This window comes from Macaca fascicularis, chromosome 13, assembly GCF_037993035.2.
Source record: "Macaca fascicularis isolate 582-1 chromosome 13, T2T-MFA8v1.1".
NCBI lineage: Eukaryota > Metazoa > Chordata > Mammalia > Primates > Cercopithecidae > Macaca > Macaca fascicularis.
In genome coordinates, this window is record NC_088387.1 from 58,616,503 (window position 1) to 58,641,479 (window position 24,977).

At 37.3% G+C, this 24,977-nt stretch overlaps 1 protein-coding gene across 15 annotated transcripts in view; it reads left to right on the forward strand.

Annotated features, from left to right (window-relative positions):
* The window catches only part of WDPCP (WD repeat containing planar cell polarity effector), a 487,362-nt gene that overhangs the window by 267,697 nt on the left and 194,688 nt on the right, over nt 1–24,977 (forward strand). For all 15 annotated transcript variants that reach the window (XR_012422331.1, XR_001484464.4, XR_012422332.1 and 12 more), the window contains one exon: nt 15,795–15,858. Coding sequence is in view for 11 of the 15 variants with exons in the window: in XM_015433598.3 (XP_015289084.2) it covers nt 15,795–15,858 (64 nt within the window). In the remaining 4 variants the exon portion in view is untranslated. The remainder of the gene's footprint in view (nt 1–15,794; nt 15,859–24,977) is intronic.

The window sequence follows — 24,977 nt, forward strand, 5'->3', positions numbered from 1 at the left end:
AAATGTTTCTGTCAGACAGCTTTGAAGAGAGTAGTGTTTCTCCCAGCACAGAGTTTGAGATCTAAGAACAGACAGACTGCCTGCTTAAGTGGGTCCCTGACTCCTGAGTAGCCTAACTGGGAGACATCCCCCACTATGGGCAGACTGACACCTCACACCTCACACAGCCGGGTACCCCTCTGAGACGAAGCTTCCAGAGGAACAATGAGGCAGCAACATTTGCTGTTCAGCAATATCCACTCTTCTGGAGCCTCCGCTGCTGATACCTAGGCAGACAGGGTCTGGAGTGGACCTCAGGCAAACTCCAACAGACATGCAGCTGAAGGTCCTGACTGTTAGAAGGAAAACTAACAAACAGAAAGGACACCCACACCGAAACCCCATCAGTACATCACCATCATCAAAGACAAAAGGTAGATAAAACCACAAAGATGGGGAAAAAGCAGTGCAGAAAAGCTGAAAATTCTAAAAATCAGAGTGCCTCTCCTGCTCCAAAGGAATGCAGCACCTTGCCAGCAATGGGACAAAGCTAGACGGAGAATGACTTTGACAAGTTGAGAGAAGGCTTCAGATGATCAAACTTCTCCAAGATAAAGGAGGAAGTTCGAACTCACCGCAAAGAATCTAAAAACCTTGAAAAAAGACTGGACGAATGGCTAAATAGAATAACCAATGTAGAGAAGTCCTTAAATGACATGATAGAGCTGAAAACCATGACACAAGAACTACGTGACAAATGCACAAGCTTCAGTAACCGACTTGATCAACTGGAAGAAAGGATATCAGTGACTGAAGAGCAAATGAATGAAATGAAGCAAGAAGAGAAGTTTAGAGAAAAAAGAGTAAAAAGAAATGAATGAAGCCTCCAAGAAATTTGGGACTATGTGAAAAGACCAAATCTACGTCTAATTGGTGTACCTGAAAGTGACAGGGAGAATGGAACCAAGTTGGAAAACACTCTTCACGCTATTATCCAGGAGAACTTCCCCAACCTAGCAAGGCAGGCCAACATTCAAATTCAGGAAATACAGAGAATGCCACAAAGATATTCCTCGAGAAGAGCAACTCCAAGACACATAATTGTCTGATTCACCAAAGTTGAAACGAAGGAAAAAATCTTAAGGGCAGCCAGAGAGAAAGGTCGGGTTACTCACAAAGGGAAGCCCATCAGACTAACAGCAGATCTCTCAGCAGAAACTCTACAAGTCAGAAGAGAGTGGGGGCCAATATTCAACATTCTTAAAGAAAAGAATTTTCAACCAAGAATTTCATATCCAGCCAAACTAAGCTTCCTAATAAGTGAAGGAGAAATAAAATCCTTTACAGACAAGCAAATGCTGAGAGATTTTGTCACCACCAGGCCTGTTCTACACGAGCTCCTGAAGGAAGCCCTAAACATGGAAAGGAAAAACCGGTACCAGCCAATGAAAAAACATGCCAAAATGTAAAGACCTTCGATGCTAGGAAGAAACTGCATCAACTAACGAGCAAAATAACCAGATAACATCATAATGACAGGATCAAGTTCATACATAACAATATTAACCTTAAATGTAAACGGGCTAAATGCTGTAATTAAAAGACACAGACTGGACAATTGGATAGAGTCAAGACCTATCAGTTTGCTGTATTCAGGAGACCCATCTCATGTGAAGAGACACACATAGGCTCAAAATAAAGGGATGGAGGCAGATCTAACAAGAAAATGGAACACAAAAAAAGCAGGGGTTGCAATACTAGTCTCTGATAAAACAGACTTTAAACCAACAAAGATCAGAAGAGACAAAGAAGGCCATTACATAATGGTAAATGGATCAATTCAACAAGAAGAGCTAACTATCCTAAATATATATGCACCCAACACAGGAGCACCCAGATTCATAAAGCAAGTCCTTAGAGACTTACACAGAGACTTAGTCTCCCATACAATAATAATGAGAGACTTTAACACCCCACTGTCAACATTAGACAGAGCCAGGAGACAGAAAGTTAACAAGGATATCCAGGAATTGAACTCAACTCTGCACCAAGTGGACCTAATAGACATGTACAGAACTCTCCACCCCAAATCAACAGAATATACATTCTTCTCAGCACCGCATCGCACTTATTCCAAAACCGACCACACAGCTGGAAGTAAAGCACTCCTCAGCAAATGTAAAAGAACAGAAATTATAACAAACTGTCTCTCAGACCACAGTGCAATCAGACTAGAACTCAGAATTAAGAAAATCACTCAAAACCACTCAACTACATGGAAACTGAACAACCTGCTCCTGAATGACTACTGGGTACATAACAAAATGAAGGCAGAAATAAAGATGTTCTTTGAAACCAATGAGAACAAAGAAACAACATACCAGAATCTCTGGGACACATTTAAAGCAGTGCGTAGAGGGAAATTTATAGCACTAAATGCCTACAAGAGAAAGCAAGAAAGATCTAAAATTCACACCCTAACATCACAATTAAAAGAACTAGAGAAGCAAGAGCAAACACATTCAAAAGCTAGCAGAAGGCATGAAATAACTAAGATCAGAGCAGAACTGAAGGAGATACAGACACAAAAATCCCTTCAAAAAAATCAATGAATCCAGGAGCTGCTTTTTGAGAATATCAACAAAATTGATAGACCACTAGTAAGACTAATAAGAAAAGAGAAAAATCAAATAGATGCAATAAAAAATGATAAAGGGGATATCACCACTGACTCCACAGAAACACAAGCTACCATCAGAGAGTACTATAAACACCTCTACGCAAATAAACTAGAAAACCTAGAAGAAATGGATAAATTCCTGGACATATTCACTCTCCCAAGACTAAACAAGGAAGATGTTGAATCCCTGAATAGACCAATAACAGGTTCTGAAATTGAGGCAATAATTAATACCCTACCAACCAAAAAAAGTCCAGGACCAGATGGATTCACAATCAAATTCTACCAGAGGTACAAAGAGGAGCTGGTACCATTCCTTCTGAAACTATTCCAATTAATAGAAAAACAGGGAACCTTTCCTAACTCATTTGATGAGGCCAACATCATCCTGATACCAAAGCCTGGCAGAGGCACAACAAAAAAGGAGAATTTTAGACCAATATCCCTTATGAACATCGATGCAAAAATCCTCAATAAAATATTGGCAAACTGAATCCAGCAGCACATCAAAAAGCTTATCCACCATGATCGAGTGGGCTTCATCCCTGGGATGCAAGGCTGCTTCAATATATGCAAATCAATAAACATAATCCACCATATAAACAGAACCAAAGACAAAAACCACATGATTATCTTAATAGACGCAGAAAAGGCCTTTGACAAAATTCAGCAGCCCTTCATGCTAAAAGCTCTCAATAAATTCGGTATTGATGGAACGTATCTCAATAAGAGCTATTTATGACACACCCACAGCTAATATCATAACAAATGGGCAAAAACTGGAAGCATTCCCCTTGAAAACTGGCACAAGACAGGGATGCCCTCTCTCACCACTCCTATTCAACATAGTGTTGGAAGTTCTTGCCAGGGCAGTCAGGCAAGAGAAAGAAATAAAGCGTATTCAGTTAGGAAAAGAGGAAGTCAAATTGTCCCTGTTTGCAGATGATATGACTGTATGTTAAGAAAACCCCATTGTCTCAGCCCCAAATCTCCTTACGCTGATAAGCAACTTCAGCAAAGTCTCAGGATACAAAATCAATGTGTGAAAATCACAAGCATTCTTAACAGACAAACAGAGAGCCAAATCGTGAATGAACTCCCATTCATAGTTGCTTCAAAGAGAATAAAATATCTAGGAATACAAGTTATAAGGAATGTGAAGGACCTCTTCAAGTAGAGCTATAAACCACTGCTCAGTGAAATGAAAGAGGACACAAACAAATGGAAGAACATTCCATGCTCATGGATAGGAAGAATCAATATCATGAAAATGGCCATACTGCCCAAGGTAATTTATTTGTCAGTGCCATCCCCATTAAGCTACCAATGACTGTCTTCACAGAATTGGAAAAAACTGCTTTAAAGTACATATGGAACCAAAAAAGAGCCTGCATTGTCAAGACAATCCTATGCCAAAAGTACAAAGCTAGAGGCATCATGCTACCTGACTTCAAGCTATACTACAAGGCTACAGTCACCAAAACAGCATGGTGCTCTTACCAAAGCAGAGATACAGACCAATGGAACAGAACAGAGCCCTCAGAAATAATACCACACATCTACAACCATCTGATCTTTGACAAACCTGACAAAAACAAGAAATGGGGAAAGGATTCCCTATTTAATAAATGGTGCCGGGAAAACTGGCTAGCCATATGTAGAAAGCTGAAACTGGATCCCTTCCTTACACCTTATACAAAAATTAATTCAAGATGGATTAGAGACTTAAATGTTAGACCTAAAACCATAAATACCCTAGAAGAAAACCTAGGCAGTACCATTCAGGACATAGGCATGGGCAAGGGCTTCATGTCTGAAACACCAAAAGCAATGGTAACAAAAGCCAAAATTGACAAATGGGATCTAATTAAACTAAAGAGCATCTGCACAGCAAAGGAAACTACCATCAGAGTGAACAGGCAACCTATACAATTAGGGAAAATGTTTGCAATCTACTCATCTGACAAAGGGCTAATATGCGGAACCTACAAAGAACTCAAACAAATTTATAAGAAAAAAAAAACCCATGAAAAAGTGTGCAAAGGATATGAACAGACATTTCTCAAAAGAAGACATTTATGCAGCCAACGGACACATGAAAAAATGCTCATCACCACTAACCATCAGAGAAATGCAAATCAAAACCAGAATGAGATACCATCTCACACTAGTTAGAATGGCAGTCATTAAAAAGTCAGGAAACAGGTACTGGAGAGGATGTGGAGAAATAGGAACACTTTTACACTGTTGGTGGGACTCTAAACTAGTTCAACCATTGTGTAAGGCAGTGTGGCAATACCTCAAGGATCTAGAACTAGAAATACCATTTGACCCAGCCATCCCATTACTGGGTATATACCTAAAGGATTATAAATCATGCTGCTATAAAGACACATAAACACGTATGTTTACTGCGGCACTATTCACAATAGCAAAGACTTGGAACCAACCCAAATGTCCATCAGTGACAGACTGGATTAAGAAAATGTGGCACATACACACCATGGAATGCTATGCAGCCATAAAAAAGGATGAGTCTGTGTCCTTTGTAGGGACATGGATGAAGCTGGAAACCATCATTCTCAGCAAACTATCACAAGAACAGAAAACCAAACACCACATGTTCTCATTCATAGGTGGGAATTGAACAATGAGAACACTTGCCACTGGGGGGGGAACATCACACACCGGGGCCTGTTGTTGGGTGGGGGGAGTGGGGAGGGATAGCATTAGCAGATATACCTAATGTAAATGACAAGTTAATGGGTGGAGCACACCTACATGGCACATGTATACGTATGTAAGAAACCTGCACGTTGTGCACATGTACCCTAGAACATAAATTTTAATAACTAAAACTAAAACTATCATATGTTCCAGAAATCCTACTTCTAGGTATATGTCTAAAGGAAATGAAATCACTATCTTGAAGAGACATCTATACTCTCATGCTCATTGCAGCATTATTCACAACAATCGAGATACGGAAACCTAGTTTTCCCTCAAAAGTTGAATGGATAAAGAAATGAGTAAATATCTTTATCATGGAATATTATTCAGCCTTTAAAAAGAGGGAAATCCTGCTACTTACAACAATGTGAATGAACTTGGAGGACATTTTTAAGTGAATAAGCCGGACACAAAAAACCGCATGATTTTACTTATATGTGTAATGAAAAACAGTTGCACTCACAGTGATACAGAATAGGATGGTGGTTACCAGAAAGTTAGGGAAATGAGGCATTCTGGAAAAGGAGAGTTGTTAGGCAAAGGATACAAAGGAAATTCAGTCAGCCCTGGAAAAATTTGGATATTTCACATTTAAAAATTTTAAAAACAAAAGGACCTTTGGTTGAAGGGTAATAATGAAAAAAATTGAGAAACATTGATATCCAAAACCGGAATAATAAAATTCACAGTACCAACTTCATTTACAAGGCAAATTAGGAAGTTCTGTGAGGATTAGTCCATCTCTAATTCTTAGCAGAATTAAATAGAATTCAAATACTTACAAAATTCTATTAATATCTGTATCATTCACTTATATTGCAGTACAATCAATAAAAGCTATTTACTTGCAAAAAAAAGTGTGGTATTTACATAAATACAATATCATTTTGTCTTATAAAGTAAAGAAAATTACAACATGGATGAACCCAGAGCACATTTTGCTGAGTAAAATAAGCCAGGAACAAATACTGTACTGTATACTTAAAAATTTGCTAATAGGGTACTTCTTAAGTGTTCTTATCACAAAAGTAAACAAATTAAGAGGGCCAGGCATGGTGGCTCATGTCTGTAGCAGTTTGGGAGGCCGAGACTGGCAGATGGCTTGACGTAGGAGTTCGAGACTGGCCTGGAAACATGTCGAAACTCCCTCTCTCCAAAAAATACAAAAATTTGGCCAGGCATGGTGGTGTGTACCCGTAGCCCCAGTCTACTTAGGAGGCTGAGGTGGGAGAATCACCTGAGCCTGGGAGGTTCAGGCTGTAGTGAGCCATGATTGCACCACTGTACTCCAGCCTGGGTGACAGAGTGAGACCCTGTGTCAAAAAGAAAAAGTAAAAAGAGAGTAAGAGGAAATTTTTGAATAGTGATAGATATGTTTATGGCATTGAGTGTGGTAATGGGTCCACAATTGGTGGTTTCTTGGTCTCATTGACTTCAAGAATGAAGCCGCGGACCCTCGCAGTGAGTGTTACAGTTCTTAAAGATGGTGTGTCCAGAGTTTGTTCCTTGTGATGTTTGGATGTGTCTGGACTTTCTTCCTTCTGGTAGGTTTGTGGTCTCGCTGACTTCAGTTGTGAAGCCGCAGACCTTTGCGGTGAGTATTACAGCTCTTAAAGGCCGGGCATCCGGAGTTGCTCATTCCTCCTGCTGGGTTCATGGTCTCGCTGACTTCAGGAGTGAAGCAGCTCATAAAGGCGACGCGACCCAAAGAGTGAGCAGCAGCAGGATTTATTGCCAAGAGCAAAAAAACAAAGCTTCCACAGCACTGAAAAGGACCCGAGGGAGTTGCTGCTGCTGGCTCGGGTAGCCTGCCTTTATTTCCTTATCTGGCCCCACCCACATCTTGCTGATTAGTCCATTCTACAGAGAACTGATTGGTCCATTTTGGCAGAGTGCTGATTGGTGTGTTTACAAACCTTTAGTCCTACCCAATTAGCTGGTCGCAGAGTGCTGATTGGTGCATTTCCAGTCCTTTAGCTAGACAGGAAAGTTCTCCAAGTCCCCACCCGACCCAGAAGCCCAGCTGGCTTCACCTCTCAGTAATAGCTTCAGTGGTGTCTACTTCCCTCCAAATGAATCAAATTGTATACATTAAATATGTACGGCTTTTTGTGTGTCAGTAATGCCTTAGTAAAGTGATATGTAAAAAGAAGACAAAAGAAGAAAAGGGAGCTCAAGAGAATTACAATAATTACACATATTTGAGTTTATAAAAATGTAAACATTCCTAAATACAAAACAAATACGAAATCAAAACAATTTTTTAAAAAGTAAAGCAAAGTTGCCACATGGTAAAAAATACAAACTAAGCAGGGATTGTTATATACTGAATGACAAGACAGAATTATGCCACAGGTTATTAAACAGAACAAAGAAGTCACTCTACAATGCTGTGGGCTACCTTTCTTTCTTTTCTTTTCTTTTTTTTTTTTTTGAGAGGGAGTCTTGCTCTGTCGCCCAGGCTGGAGTGCAGTGGCCGGATCTCAGCTCACTGCAAGCTCCGCCTCCCGGGTTTACGCCATTCTCCTGCCTCAGCCTCCCGAGTAGCTGGGACTGCAGGCGCCCGCCACCTCGCCTGGCTAGTTTTTTGTATTTTTTAGTAGAGACGGGGTTTCAGTGTGTTAGCCAGGATGGTCTCGATCTCCTGACCTCGTGATCCGCCCGTCTCGGCCTCCCAAAGTGCTGGGATTACAGGCTTGAGCCACCGCGCCTGGCCTGTGGGCTACCTTTCATAATAATAAAAGTTATATCTGTGTACCAAATAAAATGATAGGCATCTTCATAAAGCAGAAATTGTAGGAGATATCAGAAGAAACAGACAAAAGCAAACCAGTAGTTAATTTGCACATAACATTTTCAGTCTAAGACTGGTCAAAGAGACAAAAATGAAGCAATAAATGAGCAAAGTAACAGAATCGATAAGGAGTTCTCATGTAGATGGATACACACACACACACACACACACACTGAGTTTATACACACACAAAGTATATATATATACATATATACACACTCTGATAATAGAGACACGCTTTTCGGTACTTCAGACTGATAGTGTTCTATAATATCAGTTACATGAAGATAGAGGTCATCTATTTATTTGTTTAACTTTCCATTTGTTTAACTTGCTGATTGAGGAGTGCTAAAAGCAACTGTTAATGTAATTGTCTTCTTTAATTGTTACCTTTTTTGGTTTCATATATTTAAGACATTCACACTCATGATTGTTAGGTCTTCCTGATGAACTGGTGTTTTTATCATTATGAAATGTCTCTCCTTTAATACTGTTTTAAAAATTATATTATGTCTGATAATTATAGCCATTCTAGCCTTTTCATATTTATACTTTTCTATTTATGTACTTTCAAACTATCTGTGTTTGTATATTTATAGTGGATTTCTTACAAGCAGCATATATTTGATGCTTGCTCTTTTGTGACAGTCTTTGTCTCTTGATTGGAATGTTAAGTTCATTAACATTTAATGTAATTAGGGATGTAGCTGGAATTCAGTCTGCCATTTTGCTTTCTGTTTGTACTAATTTTTACTAATTTTCGTTTCTTCACTCCTCCTTTCCTTCCTCCTTTGGATTATTTGAATATTTTCCAGATTTTTTATTTATTTGCTTTTTTAGTCATACCTACTTGTACTGTTTTTTTAATGGTTGCTGTAAGGGTTACATTTATATCCTTACTGTTCTACAGTCCACTTAGAATTAAAAGGTAGAAATCTTCACATAGTCCACTTCATGTAAAATGTAGAAATCTTGAAATGAACTGAATCGGTTCCTTTACCCACCTTACCCCATCCTTTATGCTACTGTTGCCATATACATTACCTACATGTTATAACCTTCACAAAATGTTTTAATTTTTGCTTTCAACAGACAAGTGTATATTAAATAAATGTAATGGAGTTCCTTATATTTGCCCATGTATTTACCATTTCTCCTACTTTTCATTCTTTCTTGGAGATCTGCATTTCCATCTAGCATTTATTTTAGCCTAAAGAACTTCTTCTAGTCTTTCTTATGGTGTAATTCTACTTGTGATAAATTTTCTTAGTTTCTTCCGTGAAAATACCTTTATTACACCTTCATTTGTGAGTCTTTGCTGCATATAAAATTTTGTGTGTGTTTCTTCCTTTCAATACTTCAAACATGTTATTCCACTGCCTTCTTGAGATTATTCTGCTATTTTTCTAAATTATTAAGTTGGATATTTAGTTTATCAATTTTTAATCCTATTTTCAACACAAGCACTTAAGGCTATAGATTTGCATTCAAATGCCTCATTTGCTCAAGTGTTTTTTATAGTATTAGCATTTATTTAAGTATTTTAAAATTTCTATTATGATTTCTTCTTTGACTAATGACTTCATTTCTAAGTACATATGAATATATTGCCTATTTTTTTGTCAAACTTAATTACATTGTTGATGGATTAATTATAATCTTTAAAATATAATGAGACATGCTTTTTTACTTACTACATAATATAATCTTGTAGATATCCCATTTGGGCTTGAGAAGAATGTGTATTCTCTGATTTAAGGTTCTCTGGGTGGAGCGTGGTGGCTCACACCTGTAATCCCAGCACTTTGGGATGCCGAGGCGGGTGAATCATGAGGTCAGGAGATCGAGACCATCCTGGCTAACATGGTGAAACCCCGTCTCTACTAAAAATACAAAATATTAGCCAGGTGTGGTGGCAGGTGCCTGTAGTCCCAGCTATTTGGGAGGCCGAGGCAGGAGAATGGCATGATCCCAAGAGGCAGAGTTTGCAGTGAGCTGAGATCACGCCACTGCACTGGAGCCCGGGCAACAGAGCAAGACTCCGTCTCAAAAAAAAAAAAAAAAAAGAAAAAAAAGATTTAAGGTTCTCTGATTTAGGTCCTGTGTATTCAATAAATATAACTTTGTAATTATGTTAAGTCTCCTATTTCTTTCTAATTTTCTCACTGCTTAGACTAGCATAAATTTAGAGATAAACCTTAAAGTCTCACACAGTGATGGTAGGCTGATCATTTTTTTTAATTCTATTCATGTTTTGCTTTATAGATTTTCGAGCATATTTTATTAAGTACATTCAAGTTTAGAATTTTTCTATGCACAGAAGATTGAAACTAGGCCCCTTCCTTTCACTGTATACAAAAATTAACTCAAGATGGATTAGAGACTTAAATGTAAAACCTAAAACTATAAATCTCTCAGAAGAAAACCTAGGAAATATTGTTCTGGGCATAGGCTCTGGTAAAGACGTCATGACAAAGACTCCACAAGCAATTGCAACAAAAACAAAAATTGACAAATTGGAGGAGTCTCTGCTCAGAGATTTGATGCTTATTTTTCCTCTATAATACGAAGATATTTTCTCACTGTCTTCTGCCTCCCATTGTTGCCAATGAGAAGTCTAGGGTCAGTATTTGTAGTTCCTTTGTAGATGATGTGTCTTCTCTCTCTCTCTTTTTTTTTAAACTTTTTCTTTTTTTAAACTTTATGTATATATTATTATTATTATTTTTTTTTTTTTTTTTTTTTTTTTTTTTTTTTTTTTGCAGTTTTAGGTTCAAGGGTACATCTGCTGGTTTGTTACAAGGGTAAATTGCATGTCATTGGGGTCTGGTGTACAGCTTATTTCATCACCCAGGATAACTATGCTACAAATGAGCACAGTATTCGATAGGTACTTTTTAAATTCACCCTCCTCCCACACTCCAGCCTCAAGTAGGCCCTGCTATCTACTGTTCCCTTCTTTGTGTCCCTGTATACTCAGTGTTTAGCTCCCACTTATAAGAGACGACATGTGGTATTTGGACTTTTGTTCCTGCATTAATTCTCTTAGGATAGTGGCCACCAACTCCATCCATGTTGCTGCAAAGGACATAATCTCTTTCTTTTATATGACTGCATAGTATTCCATGGTGTATATATGCCACATTTCCTTTATCCTGTCAACCATTGGTGGGCATCTAGGTTGATTCCATGTCTTTCCTATTGTGAATAGTGCTGTGATGAACACACACATCACATATCTTTATGTTAGAACAATTTATGTTCCTTTGGGTATATACCCAGTAATGGGATTGCTGGGTTGAATAGTAGTTCTGTTTTAAGTTCTTTGAGAAATCTCCAAACTTCTTTCCACAGTGGCTGAACTAATTTACATTGCCACCACCAGTGTATAAGTGTTCCCTTTTCTCTGCACCCTTGCCAGCATCTGTTGTTTTTTGACTTTTTAATAATAGCCATTCTGACTGGTATGAGATGGTATCTCATTGTGGTTTTGATTCACATTTCTCTAACGATTAGTGAAGCTGAGGATTTTTCCATATGCTTGTTGGCTGAGTATTTGTCTTATTTTGAGAAGTGTCTGTTCATGTCCTTTCCCCATTTTTTAATTGGGTTTTAAGTTTTTTGCCTGTTAATTTGTTTAAATTCTTTATAGATTCTGGATATTAGACCTTTGCCAAATGCACAGTTTGAATATTTTCTTCCATTCTGTAGGTTCTCTGTTTACTTTTTTGATAGTTTCTTTTGCTATGCAGAAACTCTTTAGTTTAATTGGTCTTCCTATTTGTCAATTTTTTGTTTTTGTTGCAATTGCTTGTGGAGTCTGTGTCATGACATCTTTGCCAGGGCCTATGTCCATAACGATATTTCCTAGGTTTTCTTCTAAGGTTTTTATGGTTTTAGATTTTACATTTAAGTCTGTAATTCATCTTGAGTTGATTTTTGTATACAGTGAAAGAAAGGGGTCTAGTTTAAATCATCTGTATATGACTGTCCAGTTATTCCAGTAGCATTTATTAAATAGGAAGTCATTTCCCCATTACTGCTACTGTCTATCTTGTCAAAGATCAGATGGTTGGTTGCAGGTGTTTGGCTTTATTTCTAAGTTCTTTTGTTGCAGGAAGTCAGGGACTCCGAATGGAGGGACCAGCTAAAGCTGCGGCAGAAGAACATAAATTGTGAAGATTTCATGGACATTTATTAGTTCCCCAAATTAATACTTTTATAATTTCTGACACCTATCTATACTGCAATCTCTGAACATAAATTGTGAACATTTCATGGACACTTATCACTTCCCCAGTCAATACCCTTGTGATTTCCTATGCCTGTCTTTACTTTAATCTCTTAATCCCGTCATCTTCTTTGTAAGCTGAGGAGGATATATGTCACCTCAGGACCCTGTGATGATTGCATTAACTGCACAAGCTGTTTGTAAAGCATGTGTGTTTGAACGATATGAAATCTGGGCATCTTGAAAAAAGAGCAGGATAACAGCAATGTTCAGGGAACAAGAGAGATAAGACTTCTGTCTGCCAGTGAGCTGGACGGAACAGAGCCATATTTCTCTTGTTTCAAAGGCAAATAGGAGAAATATCCCTGAATTCTTTTTCTCAGCAAGGAACATCCCTGAGAAAGAGAATGCGCCCTGAAGGTAGGTCTATAGACGGCCCCCTTAAGGCAGCCGCCTTTTACAGTCGAAGTCGAAGGGATGAAATAAGTCCCGGTCTCCTGTAGCGCTTCCAGGCTTATTAGGATGAGGAAATTCCCGCCTAATAAATTTTGGTCAGACAGGTTGTCTGCTCTGAAACCCTGTTTCCTGATAAGATGTTATCAATGACAATGCGTGCCTGAAACTTCATTAGCAATTTTAATTTCGCCCCATCTGGTGGTCCTGGGATCTCGCCCTGCTTTGTGATATTTTATTACCTTGTGAAGTATGTGATCTCTGTGACCCACACCCTATTTGTGCACTCCCTCCCCTTTTGAAAATCACTAATAAAAACTTGCTGGTTTTACGGCTCGGGAAGCATCATGGAACCTGCCGATGTGTGATATCTCCCCTGGACACCCAGCTTTAAAATTTCTCTCTCTTGTACTCTTTCCCTTTATTTCTCAAACCAGCTGAGATGCTTAGGGAATAGAAAAGAACCCACAATAAATATCGGGGGTGGGGTTTTCCCCCAATATTTTCTAATCTGTTCCATTGGTTTATGTGTCTGTTTTCGTACCAGTACCATGCTGTTTTGTTTACTGTAGCTTTGTAGGAGTTTGAAATGCATAATCTGATGCCTCCAACTTTGTTCTTTTTGTTTAGAATTGCTTTGGGTATTCAGGTGTTTTTTTTTTTTTTTTTTGTTCCATATGAGTTTTCTTTTCTTTTTCTTTCTTTTTTTTTTTTAATTTTGAGTTGTAGTTTCACTTTTGTTGCCCAGGCTGGAGTGCAATGGTGCGAACTCGGCTCACTGCAACCTCTGCCTCCCAGATTCAAACGATTCTTCTGCCTCAGCTTCCCAAGTAGCTGGTATTACAGGCACCTGCCACCATGCCCAGCTAATGTTTTGTATTGTTTTTTTTTAAGTAGAGATGGAGTTTCACCATGTTGGCCAGGCTGGTCTCAAACTCCTGACCTAAGGTGATCCACCCACCTCAGCCTCCCAAAGTGCTGGGATTTCAGGTGTGAGCTACTGCACCTAGCCTGGTTCCATATAAATCTAAGGTTTTTCTAGTTCTGTGAAAAATGTCATTAGTAGTTGGACAGGAATAACATTGAATCTGTAGTATGGCCATTTTAACAGTATTGATTCTTATTATCCATGAGCATGAAATGGTTTTCCAATTGTTTATGTCATCTCTAATTTCTTTCCACAGTGCTTTGTAATTCTCATTGTAGAGATCTTTCACCTCCCTGGTTAGCTGTATTCCTGAGTATTTTATTCTTTTTGTGGCTATTGTGAATGGAATTGTATTCTTGATTTGACTCTCAGCTTGGACATTATTGGTGCACAGAAATGCAACTCATTTTTGCACTAATTTTGTATCCTGCAACTTTGCCAAAGCTGTTTATCAGACGTAGGAGTCTTTGGGCAGAGACTACGGGATTTTGTAGGTATAGAATCATGTCATCTGAGAACGGAGATAGTTTGACTTCCTCTCTTCCTATTTACTAATAGATGTCTTTTATTTCTTTCTTTTCTGGAATGCAAAGGCACAATCTCAGCTCACTGCAACCTCTGCCTCGTGAGTTCAAGCAATTCTTGTGCCTCAGCCTCCTGAGTAGCTGAGAATACAGGCACCCACCACTACACCTGGCTCATTTTTGTATTTTTAGTAGAGTTGGGGTTTCACTGTGTTGCCCAGCCTGGTCTTGAACTTTTGGTCTCAAGTGATAAAACCATCTCAGCCTCCCACAGTGCTGGGATCACAGGCGTGAGCTACCGCACCCAGCCTAATTTTCTTTTTTTGTTCAGTTCTGCATTTCCATTATAAATGTGAATATTTTAAATTTCCTTTTTATATCTCCTGGCTGATATACATTGTTTCTTTTGTGTTGATTGTCTCATATCATTTATCATCTCTGGAAATTCTTAACCATTAACTTAATTCCCTGTGTAGTCATATTAGACTTTTCATATTTTCTAATTTGCTTAGCCTCTCTTTATATTTTTAATTTCTTTTTCCTCTGCAACATTCTGTGTAATTCCTGACTTATACATAATTTATGCACTTTTATTTCACCAATTCTTTCTTCAAATGTGTCAAATTGACTGAGCACAGTGGCTCACACCTGTAGTCCCAGCATTTTGGGAGGCTGAGGCAGGCAGATCACGAGGTCAAGAGATCGAGACCATCCTGGCCAACATGGTGAAACCCCATCTCTACTAAAAATACAAAAATTATCTGGGCATGGTGGTGCACACCTACTCCCAGCTACTTAGGAGGCTGAGGCAGGAGAATTGCTTGAACCAGGGAGGTGGAGGTTGCAGTGAGCCGAGATCATGCCACTGCACTCCAGCCTGGCGACAGAGCGAGACTCCATCTCAAAATATAAATATATATATATTTTTATATATATGGATAATTAGTATTGCCAGATAGTTACAATGGAATGGTGACAAATGCAAAATTGCAGTGAATGCATGGACAAATAGTACAATTTGCTAATCCTCTAACCTCTTCCTTAGTATATCTCACCTCCACTGAATATATAATGAATCAATAAGCTTCCTAGTACAAGACACTCTTCATTCACAAAAATAAACACAATTGCCTTTTGATTTCTATATCTGAGAGGGATTCAGGCAAATACAGGAGGTACTAACAAGAAGAGGCAACATATTTTCTAAGCTATCATAGTCGGCAGTGTCTACTTGGGGTTATGTTTATTCTTGAACGTTATACTTAAGGCCTCCACAGGCTCTGGGCCTCAGCCCCTCCTAAATGTAGTAACTTTTCACATATGGAAGATCCTAGTAGGCCAGTTCCCTTCTGTCTGAAAATATTTTTCCAATCAGAAGGCCAAAAACAGTATCACGCAAATATGTTAAATAAACAGCTCTTTTCTTTTATATATTCTTGTTCACAACTAACATAACATTTTTTTCTGCCTTGTAGGTACCAGAGATTTGAAAAGGCATTTCTCCTAGCTGTTGACATTGGTGCTCGTGACCTCTTTATGGTGAGTCATTTTCGGAGATGATTTTGTGCCTTCAGTTCTAAGGCTGAGTAAGTTGTCAGCTTTTGTGACCATTAAAAAGGATTAGTGTCATTTTGCAGGCTTAGACACATGGTGGGAAAGCATTATTCCATCTTGACTTGCAGGTTTGCTTTCGTGAACTGGTCAATAGCTATCTAGTATCTTTTGATTTGTTGACATTTTCTTTGCTGGCTCCAATGGATCTTTTATGTTTTCTAAGAATTTATAATTCTTGAACTTTTCTCCTCATGTATCTTGATGCAAGGGGATGACACCTATCTATCTAATAATCTTAAATGTCTTTCTAATCCATTCTCTGAAGAAAAGCTATAGAATCCAGGACACAGGGCAAAACATGTCCCACAGATCTTGAATGTGCTCAGTTTGTCCCTTAGATTTTAGTGTAGAGTAACAAAGTAGGAATGTTCTCACATGTATTTTTTGAGTAACTATAGTACAAAGTGGATCCAAGAGGTTAAATTCACATACACTCTGGCCCTCCCATTTGTTAGCTACAGAACAGTAAAACTGACCAGTTTCTTACAAATCCTTATACTCTGTATCAGGTTTCGGTTTTATAAGATCTTGCACGGCAGTGCCACATTGAGATCAAATGAACAAAGGAAAAGTCCTTTCCTGGTTTCCCAGCATATTCTGTTAGACAGCAATTTCATTGTTTCACAGAAACAACAGAGCAAAAGGTTCTTGAAAGAAGAAATAGTTCTAGAAGGTGCTTTTGCCTGAATCTTTTGCACAATTAAGACATTTTATAGTTTAAGCTTTGATGTTTCAGATATTCTGTTACATAGCAATTACATTGCTGTCACAGAAACAATAGAGCAAAAGCTTCTTGAAAGCAAGAAATACTTCTAGAAGGTGCTTTTCCAGAATCTTTTGCACAGTGAAGTCATTCTGTAGTTTAAATTAAGCTTTGATGTGTTAGATAATATTATGGATTCATCACATTAAATCAATCCTCTTTGGATTGAGTTTGATATTTAAATTCTAATTGTATGTCATTCAATTAATTATACTTTTATTGACCATTAAAAATCTAATTTCAAAAGCGTGAACATTCTTTTATTCGTCATCTGCATTTTGTGATGTCTAATTGAGCAGGCATATTACATTGAGGGAAGGTTTTATTATTTTCATCAAAATCTATACATGCAGAGATCACAGTGTCAGAAAATTAATTACACTTTTTAGATTTTCCAGCCCCATTGACTTTTTTCCTTATCTCCACCTTTTTACCTTTGCCGCTTACCTCAATAATGGTAGATTTTCCCCATATTTCTTTATCTTTTATGTCTATAGTTTCAGTCTTTTTTCTAGCCAAGATAAGAACTAAAGAGATGTATATTTAAATGTTTGGTGCCTGGTAAAATTTATCTCTCAAGGTATTATGTTCTGTAATTTCTAATGTTGTAATAATTACAAACATCATGAAAGGCACCTTCTAAACTTTTCTCAAATCATACCTGTTTCAGCTTTCAGTCTCAGTTTAGCCAATGACAATATAAAGTATCCAGGTTAGTTCAAATCACTTTCATCCAATAGCCTTTCTACTGATAGGCTAACCCTAACCCATGAGGATTTTTACACCAAAAAGATGAAAATATAAAATAAGGGAAGTATAGAAGTCGTTTTACTGTCCTTTTTATTTGCAAAAGCAAACATTCATTAATTCAGAATGCTGCATTGTTACTCTTCATGCATAACTTTATTTATAGCCCATGGTCTGCTTTAAAGAAGCTCAAAATATTAAGAGCATTAAAGCCTGAAAGTTCTATTTAAGCTCATGAATCTACTATATACATTTAAAGTTCCATGTAGAAATTGCCTAAAAGAATTTATTTTTTTAATAGATTGATTCTTACTATCTAAATTTCATCTAGCCAGAGGTCTGTAGCCTATACACTGAAAAATGTTACCTCTTTTGAAATTAAAAGCTTGTAAAATAATCAAGATTATTCCTACTTATACATGATTTTCTACCCTTGAGTTATCTCTTGGTAAAAGACTAAAAATAATAACATGTGAATCACAATGGGATCACACAAAAGTGTATCAGTTAACCTGATAATAGTCCTTTTGCATTAGCATATTATCAGTGGTAAAAAGTTACAAGACATACAACATAAGAAAGTTGATATGGCTGGAAAGCAGAGAGACTAAAGGGACTTACTATTCCATATAAAGGAGTTAGAATTTATCTCAAAAGCAATAAGAAGTTACTAAATCATTTTAAACAGAAGAGTGATATTATCAGTATTTTGGCTAGGAAACTTTTCCTATAAAGGGCCAGGTAGCAAATAGTTTAGGCTTGTTTCTTGCATGCTTTATTGATTGACTGATTGATTGATTGATTGAGTCAGGGTCTTGGTTTTTCACCTAGGTTGGAATGCAGTGGTGTGATCATAGCTCACTATAACCTTGAACTCCTGGGCTCAAGCAATCCTCCTGTCTTAGCCTCCGAAGGAGCTAAGACTACAGGCATGTGCCACCATGCTTGGCTAAGTTTTGTAAATATTTTAGACTTTTTACAAGCCATACGGGCTCTGTTGCATTTACTTAACTCTGCCATTATAGAGCAAAAGCAGGCATAGTCAATACATACACAAATAAGTTTGGCTGTGTTCCAATAAAAGTTCATATATGGACACTGAAATTTGATGTCACATAAAACCGTTTCTGTGATTTTTTTTTTTTTTTTTTTTTTCCAAAAACCATTCTTAGTTTGGGTTAGACTTGGATGGCAGGTCACAGTTTGCTGATTCCTTGTTTAGAGTATGATCATGTAAGGCTGCATTGTAGAAAATAAACTGGAGAGAGACAAGGCTTCTAGGTACAAGTGTGAAGTAAACAAAGAGGTGGGTTCTTTCAGGTCCATTTCCTCAGGTCCAGCACCCTCAGTAATTTTCTTATATTTAAGTCCTGTTGATTCAACTCCAAGCTCTCTCAGTTATTTGCTGCATAATTTTGTATAATTTACCTAACTGTTTGCTTTCATTTTATCACCTGTGGTGATGATAATGCATAAATCCCTAGTGTGCTTTAAGTATCAAATGAATTAATAATATATATGAAGTGCCTGGCATATGACTTAAGAACTACAGTTCTAGTATATATTTTATATTACTCACTTTTCAAATATTTAGGTAGTACTACATTTTACATTATTTATACATTTGTCAGATTAACAATGCTGGAATTTAGGTAACTGTTGATATTTGGGTGTTTAAAACCAAGTAGTCTCTACCTGAGAGATTGGAATTGAATCAAGGCAGCCTAGTTTCAGACTACATACTCAATCACTGTGGTATATAGCCTAGAAATGGATTCATACGCCTATATATTAATTTAGTATACAGTAGAGGTAGCATTTCAAATCAGTGGGGGAAAGCTTCAATAAGTTGTATTGGTCCAACAGACTCAACATATGCCATACAAAGGGTTAATGCACCTAATATACAAAACCAATAATCAGTAAAAAGTAAAACACCCCAGTAAAAAGCTAGCAAAAGTCAGGCCAGGTGCAGTGGCTTACACCTGTAATCCCAGCACTTTGGGTGGCCAAGGTGGGCGGATCACCTGAGGTCAGGAATTCGAGACCAGCCTGGCCATGGTGAAACCCCATCTCTACTAAAAAGAAAAAAAAAAAATATATATATATATATATACACACACACACACAAAAATTAGCCGGGCGTGGTGACAGGCTGTAATCCCAGCTACTTGGGAGACTGAGGCAGGAGAATCACTTGAACCCAGGAGGCGGAGGTTGCAGTGAGCCGAGATCGAGCCACTGCACTCCAGCCTGGGCGACAGAGCACGACTCCATCTCGGGAAACAGAAAAAAACAAAAAAGCTAGCAAATTCACAATCAGGCAAGTCACAAAATAAGAAATACAGATGACAACTAAACACACAGAAAAATGTTAGTCTCTTTCTCTGTGAGTGAAAGAATAGTTTGGGCTAAGGTATCCAGAAACAGGCAATCTTAAGCAGTTCATAGGAGGGTACATTGGTAAGCTTTTCTTGATAACTTTATCAAAAATCATGTGACCATATATGGGAGCGTTTATTTGTGGACTTTCTGTTTTATTCCAGTGGTCTATATGTCTGTCTTTGTGCCACACCACATTGTTTTGTTTACAGTACCTTTATATTAAGTTTTGAAATCAGAAAGTATGAGTCCTCCAACACTGTTCTTCTTTTTCAAGACTATTTTGGATATCTGGGGTCCCTTCGGACCCATGTAAATTTTAGGATGGTTTTCTATTTCTGCAAAAACAGATATTGGAATTTTGATATAATTGCATTGAGTCTGTTGGTCACTTTGGGTAATATTGACATCCTAACAATATTAAATCCTCCAATCCAACTTCAGTACTATGTTGAATAGATGTGGTAAAAGTGGGCATATTTGTCCTGTTGCTGATCTTAGAGGAAAAGTTTTGAGTATTTCACCATTGAGTATGATGAATGGTGGGTGTTTCGTATATAGATTTTATTGTCGAGTTAGTTTTCTTCTACCCTAGTTTGTTGAGTGTTTTTATCATGAAAGGATGTTGAATTTTTGTCAAATGCTTTTTCTACCTCAATTGAGATGGTTATGTGGGTTTTTCTACCTTTATTCATGTTATATCACATAAATTAATTTTCATATGTTGAACCATTCTTGCCTTCCAAGAATAAATCTTACTTGGTCATGATGTATAATCCTATTAATATGCTACTGAGTTCAGTTTGCTAGTATTTTGTTGAGGATTTGTGCATTAATGTTGATGAGGGATATTGGTCTATGGTTTTATTATTTTTTTTGTATTGTTTTTGTTCAACTTTTGTAGTATGTTAATACTGGCCTTATAGAATGAGTTAGGAATTAGTATTATTTTCTCTTTAAGTGTTTGGTAGAATTTACCAGTGAAGCTGTCAGGGGTAGGGCTTTTCTTTGTCAGGACATGTTTGATTACTGACTCAATCTCATTATTTCTCAGTCTATTTAGATTGTCTACTACTTTGATTTATTTTTAATAGGCTTTGTGTTTTTAGTAATTTGTCCGTTTCACCTAGTTAGCCAATTTGTTGGCATAAAATTGTTCATAGTACTATCTTATCCTTTTTATTTCTATAGAATCAGTAATAATGTCCCTACTTTCAGTTCTGATTTTCGTAATTTGAGATTTTTCTAGTTTTTTGTTTGTTTGCTTGTTTGTTTTTTAGGTAATTAGATACAGGTTTGTCAATTTTGTTGATACTTTTCAAATAATTTTTGGTTTACTAATTTTTTTCCACTGTTTTTCTACTGTCTATTTTGTTGATCTCTGCTCCAATATTATTATTTCCTTTTCTAGCTTTGGGTGTAGTTTGTTTTTCCTTTTTCTAGTTCCTTAAATTGTAATTCTAGATAGTTGGTTTCAGATCTTGCTTTTTATTGTAATCCTTTATAAGTATAAATATCTCTTTACCATTACTTTCACTGTGTCAGATAAGTTTTGATATGTTGAGTTTTCATTTTTATTTGTCTCTAAGCATTTTCTAATTTCCCTTGTGGTTTCTTTTTTAATCTGTTAGTTGTCTGAGAGTGTTATTTACATAATTTCCAGAAATTTGGGGGTTTTTAAGTTTTACTTGTGTTATTGATTTGTAATTTCATCCCATTGTGATGGGAGAAGATACTTTGATATCTATCTTTTTAAATCTATTGAAACTTAGTTTATCCTAGAAAATGTCTTATATAGACATGAGAATAATGTGTATGTTATGGAGAAGAATATTTTGTATTTGTACAAGTAGTTGATTTATTAAGTCTTCCATTTCCTTCTGTCTAGTTTTCTAGCAATTATTAAGAATGGGTATTGAAGTCTTCAACTACTATTGAAGAGTATTTCTCACTTCAATTCTATTTGGCTTATTTTAAGAGACAGGGTCTCACTATGTTGCTCAGACTGGACTTGAACCCCTGGGTTTGTGAATCCTGCCACATCAGCCTCCCAAGTAGCTGGGATTACAGGCATCCACCACCGTACCCCACCTGTCAGTTTTTGTTTCTTATATTTGATGATATGGTATTAGGTACATAAATGTTAATTATTGTTATTTTTCTTGCCATATTTAAATTTGCATTAATATATGCCATTTAAAAAATTTTTTTAATTTTACATTCAGAAGTACATGGGCAAGTTTGTTACATGGATACACTGAGTAACAGTGAGGATTGGGCTTGTGGTGTACCCATTATCCAAATAATAAACATTGTATCCAATAGGTAAATTTCTAACCCTTACTCCTCTACCAACTTTGGAGTCCCCAGTGTCTATTATTTCCATCTTTATGTCCATGTGTACCCAATAGTTAGCTCACACTTAGAGAACATATGGTGTTTGATTACCTCAGTTATTACACGTAGGATAATGTTCTCAAACTTCATCCATGTTGCTGCAAAGGACATGATGTCATTCCTTTTTATAGATGAACAGTATTTCATGGTGTATATATACCACATTTTCTTTGATTATACTTTAAGTTCTTAGATACATGTGCAGAACATGCAGCTTTGTTACATAGGTATACACGTGCCATGTTGGTTTTCTGCACCCATCAACCCGTCATCTACATTAGTTATTTCTCCTAATGCTATCTCTCCTCTCACCCCTCACCCCCCGACAGGCCCCAGTGTGTGCTGTTCCCCTCCCTGTGTCCATGTGTTCTGACTGTTCAGCTCTCACTTATGAGTGAGAACATGTGCTGTTTGGTTTTTTGTTCCTGTGTTAGCTTGCTGAGAATGATGGTTTCCAGCTTCATCCATGTACCTGCAAAGGATATGAACTCATCCTTTTTTATGGCTGCATAGTATTCCATGGAGTATATATGCCACAGTTTCTTTATCCAGTCTATCACTGATAGGCATTTGGGTTGGTTCCAAGTCTTTGCTATTGTGAATAGTGTTACAGTAAACATACATGTGCATATGTCTTTATAGTAGAATGATTTATAATCCTTTGGGTATATACCCAGTAATGGGATTGCTGGATCACATGTTACTTCTAGTTCTAGATCCTTGAGGAATCACCACACTGTCTTCCACAATGGTTGAACTAACTTATGCTCTCACCAACAGTGTGAAAACATTTCTGTTTCTCCATATCCTTTCCAGCATCTGTTGTTTCCCGAGTTTTTAATGATCACCATTCTAACTGGTGTGAGATGGTATCTCATTGTGGGTTTGATTTGCATTTCTCTAATGACCCAGTGATGATGAGCTTTTTTTCATAAGTTTGTTGGCTGCATAAATGTCTTCTTTTGAGAAGTGTCTGTTCATATCCTTCGCCCACTTTTTGATGGGGTTGTTTGTTTTTTTTCTTGTAAATTTGTTTAAGTTCTTTGTAGATTCTGGATATTAGCCCTTTGTCAGATGGATAGATTGCAAAAATCTTCTCCCATTCTGTAGGTTACCTGTTTATTCTGATGATAGTTGCTTTTGCTATGGAGAAGCTCTTTAGTTCAGTTAGATCCCATTTGTCAATTTTGGCTTCTGTTGCCATTGCTTTTGGTGTTTTAGTCATGAAGTCTTTGCCCATGCCTATGTCCTGAATGGTATTGCGTAGGTTTTCTTCTAGGGTTTTTATGGTTTTAGGTCTTATGTTTAAATCGTTAATCCATCTTGAGTTAATTTTTGTATAAGGAAGGGGTCCAGTTTCAGTTTTCCACATATGGCTAGCCAATTTTCCCAACACCATTTATTAAACAGGGGATCCTTTCTCCACTGCTTGTTTTTGTCAGGTTTGTCAAAGATCAAATGGTTGTAGATGTGTGGGCATTATTTCTGAGGCCCCTGTTCCATTTGTCTATATATCTGTTTTGGTACCAGTACCATGCTGTTTTGGTTACTGTAGCCTTGTATTATAGTTTGAAGTCAGGTAGCATGATGCCTCCAAGTTTGTTCTTTTTGCTTAGGATTGTCTTGGCAATGCGGGCTCTTTTTTGATTCCATGTAAAATTTAAAGTAGTTTTTTTTCTAATTCTGTGAAGAAAGTCATTGGTAGCTTGATGGGGATAGCATTGAATCTATAAATTACCTTGGGCAATATGGCCATTTTCTTGATACTGATTCTTCCTATCCATGAGCATTGAATGTTTTCCCTTTGTTTGTGTCCTTTCTTATTTCCTTGAGCAGTGGTTTGTAGTTCTCCTTGAAGAGGTCCTTCACATTCCTTGTAAGTTGTATTCCTAGGTATTTTATTCTCTTTGTAGCAATTGTGAATGGGAGTTCACTCATGATTTAGCTCTCTGTTTGTCTATTATTGGTGTATAGGAATGCTTGTGATTTTTGCACATTGGTTTTGTATCCCAAGACTTTGCTGAAGTTGCTTATCAGCTTAAGGAGATTTTGGGCTGAGATGATGGGGTTTTCTAAATATACAATCATGTCATCTGCAAACAGAGACAATTTGACTTTCTCTCTTCCTGTTCGATTGTCCTTTCTTTCTCTCTTGTCTGATTGCCCTCGCCAGAACTTCCAACACTATGTTGAATAGGAGTGGTGAGAGAGGGCATCCTTGTCTTGTGCTGGGTTTCAAAGGGAATGCTTCCAGCTTTTGCCCATTTAGTATGGTACTGGCTGTGGGTTTGTCACAAATAGGTCTTTTTATTTTGAGATGTGTTACATCAATACCTAGTTCACTGAGAGTTTTTAGCATGAAGTGATGTTGAATTTTATGGAAGGCCTTTTCTGCATCTATTGAGATAATCATGTGGGTTTTTTCATTGGTTCTGTTTATGTGATGCATTACGTTTATTGATTTGCATATGTGGAACCAGCCTTTCATCCCAGGAATAAAGCTGACTTAATCATGGTGGATAAGCTTTTTGATGTGCTGCTGGATTCGGTTTGCCAGTATTTTATTGAGGATTTTTACACTGATGTTCATCAAAGGATATTGGACTGAAATTTTCTTTTATTGTTGTGACTCTGCCAGGTTTTGGAATCAGGTTGATGCTGGCCTGCCTCATAAAATGAGTTAGGGGGGAGTCCCTCTTTTTCTATTGTTTGGAATAATTTCAGAAGGAATGGTACCAGCTCCTCTTTGTACCTC